The sequence below is a fragment of the Henckelia pumila genome, chromosome 2 (assembly GCF_033568475.1).
Source record: "Henckelia pumila isolate YLH828 chromosome 2, ASM3356847v2, whole genome shotgun sequence".
NCBI lineage: Eukaryota > Viridiplantae > Streptophyta > Magnoliopsida > Lamiales > Gesneriaceae > Henckelia > Henckelia pumila.
Genome location: NC_133121.1, coordinates 171,070,706 through 171,079,277, shown reverse-complemented (window position 1 = coordinate 171,079,277; position 8,572 = coordinate 171,070,706). Strand labels below are relative to the sequence as shown.

At 32.5% G+C, this 8,572-nt stretch overlaps 1 protein-coding gene across 2 annotated transcripts; it reads left to right on the top strand.

Annotated features, from left to right (window-relative positions):
- Positions 1-4,281: 4,281 nt before the first annotated feature.
- LOC140884811 (uncharacterized) lies at positions 4,282-7,470 on the top strand. 2 transcript variants are annotated; one of them, XM_073291675.1, is made up of 3 exons: positions 4,282-4,315; positions 4,633-4,748; positions 7,110-7,470. In XM_073291675.1, exons 2-3 carry the CDS (start codon positions 4,643-4,645, stop codon positions 7,247-7,249), a joined length of 246 nt encoding a protein of 81 aa, XP_073147776.1. In that variant the 5' UTR covers positions 4,282-4,315; positions 4,633-4,642; the 3' UTR covers positions 7,250-7,470. The 2 variants fall into 2 exon arrangements, with proteins under 2 accessions (XP_073147776.1, XP_073147775.1); XM_073291674.1 differs by lacking the exon at positions 4,282-4,315 and having other exon boundaries at positions 4,324-4,748.
- The last annotated feature ends 1,102 nt before the right edge of the window (positions 7,471-8,572 follow it).

Here is an 8,572-nt window from a genome sequence, read left to right as displayed (position 1 = left end):
AAATCCAATTTAATATTTTAAATTAGAATTTCAAGCTTGTATTTTATTTAGTGCAATTAAATTCATAAATCCTAGTTGTTGAGTAAAGTTAGCATTTTCTTTTATTACTATTAGTGTGTAGTATTATATATATATATATATATATACAACCCATACTCACCCAATTTAATATATATCTCTAATCCCAAAATTTCACACTCATTTCTCACGCCTCCAACACCCACACACAGACGATTCCTCTCCTTTATCTCCAAGCTCACGTCGACGCCATCTTCTTCTCCTCCATAACGCACCCGCATCAGCTTCATTTTTCTTCTCTGACGAAGCTTCATTACGGCGAGCTGAAGGAGTTGGTGCCACCATTTCTTGGCAGCTCGGTTTCAGCAATTCCAGCCCTTCGATTCGGCCATAGCTCATTGAGCTTTTGGGTTCTTCGATTTTTGGTAGCTAAGGCAATATTATGGGTTCATTTCTCACCTTGTAGATTTATATGTAGTGTGTTTAAATTGTGTTTACTCATTTCACATTTTTCTCTAAAGATTTTGCCCTTTTTATTTTGAAAATGGCTTTTGGAATCTTAGACAAGTTTACGCATGATATTTATGTTTAAAGTTGAGAATGGAAATGGTTTATGAGTTTGGAATGGTGTTTTATGGATGCCCAAGAGATTGAAATTTTTCAGAAATGGATTTCATGCACTGTTGCATCCGAAATTTGCGTGTTGTGCTTGGTGCTTGGATGGTGAGTTAGGAGCTACCATGGGTGAGAATGTAGCTCACATGGTAGTGCTTAGGATGTCTTGAAGTTAACTTGTGGGATAGTGTTGAGGCTAGCTAGCAAATTGGAGAAGAAGAAATGGTTGAGTTGGGCATAGACTGTTTCGGTTTTGGGGGAAGAAAGGGGTGCCGGTGTTCGAGCTACGATAGTCTTGTTAAGGGCTGGTTTTAGAGGTTGAGTGGGTCTAAGAAGTGGTCATGGTCATGGTTTATAAGTCTGGAGCATGGGAATCCATGGTTAAAGGTCTTGGAAACAATTTTCTTAATGCGGTGCAGAATTTTCTTACGGTCTAAGGTTGCTGTACCGAATTGTATAAATAACGCATGGTTTAAAGTGGAATTTTGTTATGGGCTAAGCTCTGGAACTTGTCTTAGATTTTGGAAATATTTCGGTTCAAGCAGGAATCAATTCGGTTAAGTTTTGGTCGAGTTCTAAGCATTGAAAGAAATAGGTGCAGAATTTTAAACTTGTGAGCTGCTGTCTGGAATTTAATTTTCATAAAATGGTTTGGATAGGAATAATACCCCAAAGATGACATCCTTATTTAGTCCGAAGTGTCACGGAGTCGTGGTTTCAAGTGGAACTCTTTTTGAATAAGATTTGAGTAAGTTATAGGTTTTACGGGCGAACCGCTCAAATTGTCCTAAGCGCAAATCTATGGATTAGACTCCTATCCTTGGTCTGTCTCCTAAATCACCATCCCGGTCATCCACATTTGAGTCTCTTGCATGATCATTGAGTAAATATTTTCAAGTACATTACATCTACATATGTATGCTAAGTTCTTTTATCAAGGCAAGAAAGAAAGTATGAAAAAAAATATTTTTATGAACGAAGTGAGATGATTGTGAAAATATTTATGACGTGTATGGACGGGCTGTGAGACGTTCTAGCTTCCCATACCACCTGACGTGTATGGATGGGCTGAGAGACATCTTGGCTTCCCTTACCAAATTTATGGGTTTGGACGGGTTGGGAGAAATCTTGGCTTCCCTTACCAAGTATGGGCAAAATGGGTTGGGAGATATCCTGACTTTCTTGCGGCATAGTGCACTGCACCCATGATAATGATCGGAACCAGAGTCACAATTCAAGGATCTAAGTTCACATTTACAGTTCAAATATTTATGACTATGTTTCAGTACAGTTTATTCAGTTACAGTGATTATATTCAACTTAGCCATGCATACGTTTTATTTATGTTCACATCTTTCCTTTAGAAATCATTTATTTAAATTAAGGGGCACAAACAAAAGTATTTTTTTAGTATAAGCTATTTTTAATCTGCGCGTGCATGTATTTATGTAGTATTCGTTATTTCTTCCATATTCTTGTTAGGTCCCTAGGCTCACCACATCTACTTGGTGTAGGTTTAGGTTATCATTGAGATTGCGGGGCAGGACTATCGAGTGGACTGTGATGCGGGCACGACACATCCCTCTGACCATGCCAGTCTTCCGCAAAAGTTTATTTTAGCACATTAAAGTCCTTCATCTTGTTAATTTAGTAAATGTAAATGTAAAGATAATACTCTTTGGAATTGTTTGTGGGCACTTATTTATCAAATTGTTTAACTTTTGGATAGTTTGGAGTGTCAGTCTCTTTTCTCAGGTTTTCGTTATTTTTTTTTCTCGGTATAGTTTTTTAGTGTTGCTGTTTGTATTTTAAATTTGCTGTCTGTGACAGGCGGGTTTGAATATAAATAGAGAGGTTATGCCGAAAATTTTTGAAAACCCTTATTTTTATTTAGTTTAATTTAAAGTAGAACTAGGATCGTTTCACCAATCTTAACAAAATGTTTAAGCTATTGTATATTTTAAATATCTGATTTGATTTGTACTATTAGTACGCTATAACTTTTAATAAAATAGTTAGTGTTTGATCCTACACATTTAAAAATAAAAAAAGTTAAAGCATATGTACATATAACGTTCATATATTAAATCACATACACTCAACACATGGTTGACCACTGTTTTTATATTAAAAAAAATGCATAAATGATTTATGTACAAGATATATTAAAATTTTATCATGATTCACATCTCAAATCCATCGTCTCGGAGACACTTATTCATAAAAAGAATTAAGAATGTGATCGATGTGTGATCGATAGATATTCGTCCTGTAAATTTTCTATCCAATTCTTGTCTCGATATAAATCGGAAACCATTTTTTTCTCCTTATCTTCAATGTTGGAGCCAGGATTAAAAATATACCTGTGCTAAAATTTTAAATTTTGGTAGAATCAAGTCACCCGAGCTAATATTAAATTAATCCAAAATTTTACAAAAATAATATATCAATAATTAAAAAAAAAATCGGGCCACCCGGGATAAAGCCCGGGTGGCTTAACACGAGGCTCCACCACCGCTGATCTTTTATCCAATACATGTCGGGATCCAAATATTCGGGATCCCATCAGGTAAGAAGATTATATTCCGAGAAATTTTTCATGTTGAAATTTTTTTAAAAAAAATCCAAATAAAATTGTTTTTCTTAATAAAAAAAATACTATTTAAAAACTTATATGTCTATAAAAAAATATTCAATCATACATATATAATATTAAAATGTTAGGGATACTGATTTAAGATTTTCTTCAGAAAAACTGAAAAAAAGGTATTATTATTTTTTCAATATATTTTTTAAAAAATATTTAGAAACTTATATTTCTAAACAAAAACGAAACCTTCAACCATAAACATATAAAATGCAAAACAATATTATATGTTCATAATTAAATTTGATGATCATAAAACTTTAAATATTGTACACAATAACTTAGATGAGACAAATTTGTCACGAATTATGTTGTTCATACACAACCAAATTTCAATCAAAAGTTGTGGTTAGCATATAGAAGTTCTATATTATCACATTTTTTCCAAGAAGAACATTAACTTTATACTGGATAATTATAATTTCCAGGATACAAATTACATAAAAAATATGAATTAACAAATAAATTTTGTTAAATTGATGAAACTCAAATTGCATCTCTTATTCAGCATACTTTATAATTAAATAATTCTAAATATGAATTAATTAAATTATTAATAATTTTTGTAAAAATATACTCAAAAATAAAATTTTATTGTGTGATTCTAATATTCGATCATCTCATTGATAAAATAATTATGTTAAATAAGTCATCAATTAAGTTAAAGCTCAATAACATGTAACCCAATATGTTAAAAATATTTAAAACAAATATATTAATAATATTACTGTGCGTTGGGTTGGGATTCTTGGGAATCTTCTTGAGAAGATGTTTTATTCCCAATTTCTCACCGACTGTATTAACCGGGAAGGGAAAATCCAAAGAATTTGGGTCAAGAAAGTATTAGATCAAGTTTTTTTAGAAAGAGAATGAGATGACATTCGCAAAGTCTAGATTTTGAGAAATTCGTGTGATGAAAAAGTATGACCCAATTTGTAAGTTTGGGCCCATACGTAAAAAGCCCACAATCAAGTTTAAATGGGTTAGTGGGTACCCGGAAATCACACAGGAGGAGGCAACAGAAGCAAGCTCAAGGTCTGCCATATCCATCATTTTTCTTCTTCTTCTTCTGTTTTTTTACCCCCGATTATAATATTATTTTGTTCAGATTCTTATGAAACAAGTAACCTCGATTTACTGTACTTATATGATTTTATCTTCTTCGATTAATAATTCGTTCGATTTAGGGGGTTTTGGTTCCTGAATTTTGCGCATTGTTATTCAGAATTGCTTGAAATTGATGAATGAATCAGCAAGCTGCAGTGAATTATTTTGATCGATATAGTTCGAATTTCATTATTTTCGATGGAGAATAGGGTGATTTTTGGGTGTGATTCTGACTTGAATGAAAGAGAATCGGTAATGGTTCTCGCGTTAGGTTTGCAGGATTTTCTGCTCCGGGCTAGGGTTTTGAAGCTGTACAGGCATGCTCTCAGGATTGCTGGGAGAGCCCCCCATGATTCAAGAGGTGAGACATTTACAATTTTTGTGTCATCCAATTCTCTCCGCTCCACTATTAGGCTGTGTTTGGTACGAGTGATTGATTGTGATTATGGGCTTTTTTTTAAATAAACTCACGTTTGGTACAATTAATTAAACCAATCGAAGTTGTCTCGGGAAGGATAGAGGTGTACTCAACTAGATAAAATAAACCCTTCTACTACCTCAATATTAATAAACCATACATTAATCATCTACGTTAATTCCTAGAATGCCCCTTACCCTAACCCAAAAAAACCCACCGTTTCTTCGTTTACATCTCATTGATGGACCAAAAAAAAATTGGGTACTTTGAAATTTCTTCTCTAACAGCTGCAAAATCTTCAGAAATCGAAGTAGTCATCATCGGCTAAAAATCACACATTAATGTCTCTCTGTCTCGACAAATCATTGTGAAAAACTCTGTTTAATTTATTTTCGTATGGTGTTGCAAACATGAAATTTGGTTCCTGGTTTTTGGCGGATGAACTATGATTTCGTTTTTCTCTCATTTTTCACTTCATTTGCTTGTATTCAATGCGTTTATCTTTTTTCTTTTCTTTTCTGAAATATCTATTTTTTATTGCTTTGTTTAATTTATTATGTGCAAATGAAAATCTCATTAAATTTCATTATCAAGTTTGAAATTGTTGTTAAGTAAACTGTTATATGTGGAATTCAATCTTTTGCACAATACTGTAGGTTAGGTTTTTTTGAAGTACATGGAGGAATAGTTGGGGAAGAAGTTAAAAAAAAAGGTTATTAATTTAATTATGCAATAAAAAATAAAGGGGTATTTTTGGCAAAAATATTTTAAACCATTATTTAATCTTATTCCTAAAAATCAAACCAAACATAATATAATTTTCAGCACAAATTATCAATCCTTATTTATCATATCTTTTATCATTCATTTACTAATCATTAAATAATCTCATCAATTGAACCAAACAGACCCTTAGTAAATGTTTTATTTAGAAGAGTTGAAAATGATTCCACTATTCATGTCTTTGGATTTATTTATTTATTTATTTATTGTATAATATCTCTGCCATAGGTAGGTTGTTATGTTCTTCTGAGTTATGAGCCATGTGATCATAATAAGGGATTTGTCTGTCATGGGTACTACGCCACATCCATCACTCCACTTTTTATTCGGTGAACATCTCACATGAAATAAAAAAAATGGCCGTTAGGATATGTACCAAAGGTAGCTTCGACCCTTCCCATTATAAGCTTGATGTGTCCTAGAGATCGAGTGGTGGTCAGAGCCATCCTTAGAGATGTAAATGAGCCGAACGGTTCGCGAGCTGTTCGGGGCTCGACTCGTTAAAAGCTCGTTCGAGCTCGTTTAATGAGGCTCGTTAAGACAAACGAACCAAACTCGAGCTTTACAATATTCGGCTCGTTAGCTCGTGAACATGTTCGTTAACAGACTCGTTAGCTCGTAAACAGGCTCGTGAACAAGCTCGTAAGTCATCTCTTAGACGAAAAAATAATAGTATTGATATCTAATTTATAAATTTACATTTTACTTATGAAAAATATTGAAAAATCTATAAAAATTAATTTATTAGAATAAAATTACAAATTTTAATAATAATATTATATTTTTTTCAAATATATAATTTAGTTTTTAATTAATTTAATAAATATTTAAATTTATAGTTTAAATATATTAAGCTCGTTTAGGCTCGATAAAATCTCGAATAAGCTCGTGAGCCATGAATATATTCGTTAAATAAGCTCGGGCTCGGCTCGGCTCGGCTCGGTTATAAATGAACCGAGTTTGAACATTCAAAAGCTCGGCTCGGCTCGTTTACATCCCTAGTTTGAGACGTTCCAACCACATGATATCATCATCAGTATTATTATTATTTTTTTTTTGTGACGTGAGAATCTGCATCCGCTACCTTTCAGTGCGCTCTGGGTAAACCTACATACTAACGCAATATCCTGCAAACTACGTTAGTCAGGTAAACCACACTGGGAAAACTCTGTGCGACTGACTAGTCCAAGAAAGTGTTGGCAGCTGGGAATCGAACTCCTGACTTCTGGTCAAGAGTTCACCTACTCCACCAACTTGGACATCCCTTGGGGGATCAGTATTATTATTATTATAATAATGTGGGGTGGAGGTTTCGTCTTAAACCTAGATTTGAACCTACACAGGTTTACGTCACTACGCTAGACAAGGTGTTTTCATATCGACGATAATTTTGTTAACATATTGAATGTGGCCATAATTCCTATTGAGTTAGCTTTCTCTCTTTTGATCATGTTCGTCATGCTTCTTGTTGGATAACATCGGAATATGGTGTTTATGAGTTCTACTTTTTATGGGTTACAGATGAATTGAGGCAGTTTATTAGACAAGAAATGGAACACAACAGGTCCTGCAAAGACAAGCAGAGGATTAGATTTTTGATTAGCGACGGATTAGAGAGATTGAAGCGGCTCCATGAGACGCTCGATATGCAAGGCCGGTGATATCATATCACTCGTGTTGTCCATGTGTTTCTGAGGCGAGACTTCGTGTATTTCAAATTAACTCATAATTTTCTTTAAAAATATGAATATACAGTTGAAAAATAAATCATTCAGGAATGAAAACTAGATTGTCCTTTTCTTTTCCTTTTTTTTTTTTGGGAAAAAATGGTGTATCAATAAGCTTCAACTAACTTGTTAATATTTCCATCGACCACAATCAATTTGCTCCATTTCATCACAATCACACAACTGCCATATTAATGTCATCCCATTTTTTTATACCTGTGTAGCTATTACAGAAGAAACACACGATGTCTTTCCAAGGTGATTAATAATTAAAATGTTTCGTACAAAAACTCCTATGAGAACAGATCTTCAACTTGACTTGACTCGTCAAAACGTATTACTTTTCACTGCAAGTATAAAATTTAAAATATAAATTTAGTCTTTTTCACATTTGGTCACCAAACGATGAAATGGGGTTTCATTGAATGATACGAAGAAATAAATATTAACATTAAAGAGCAAATTTGTTGTAGATTGAAATATAATGCAGAACTGGAAAATTCGTGGTAAAGGCAAGATCAAACGGTTCCAAGTGATTTGGGGTTCACATGATAATACGTGGATCTCGTGGGCCTAAACTAATTAGGGTCGTTAATGCAATGCTCTATTTATTAACGAACGTGGAATTTCTGGTTTAGAACTAAATTGAAACTTTCAATAAACACATGATGATTAATGTTTCGTTTAGACATCAACTTTAAAAATGTTTTTAGTGTTTTATAAATGAAAAAATTTTAAAATATGTGTTTGGATTAGATTTTTATAAAATGGTTTTGAAATTTTGTTTTAAAAAGTGTTATCCAATTATAAAGAACAATTGAGATACGTTTTTAGATTTTTTTTAGAATAAAACTATGGAAGACCTTTTGAAATGTTAAATTTTTTTATATATAAAATATTTGTCCAAACATATATTTATTCTTAAAAAAATTTTTGAAATATTTTATAAATTTTTTTTGAAAAAACACTAACGTTTTTATAATAGTGTTTTTAAAAAATACTTAGAGGTGTTTTTTTTTGATTTTATGAATACACAACTGGTTATCAAAAGTAGTGTTGTTCATGGACAAGTTATGAGATATTCTTGAAAATAAGTTTGAGAATAAATAAACAAAAAACAAAAGAAAACACACACACAAAAAATAACTGATAAGTGAAATTTATGCACTTAGTTTATATATGATTTGACTTTACTTTTGTGATGTATCGAGTGAATATTATGTGTATTAGTTGTTGTTTTTGTGAGTTGCAAAGATT

Coding starts and splice junctions, on each gene's coding strand:
- LOC140884811 (XM_073291674.1), top strand. CDS start 4,586: ATGGAGAATAGGGTGATTTTTGGGTGTGATTCTGACTTGAATGAAAGA. Junction 4,749..7,109: donor AGCCCCCCATGATTCAAGAG/GTGAGACATTTA, acceptor TATGGGTTACAG/ATGAATTGAGGCAGTTTATT.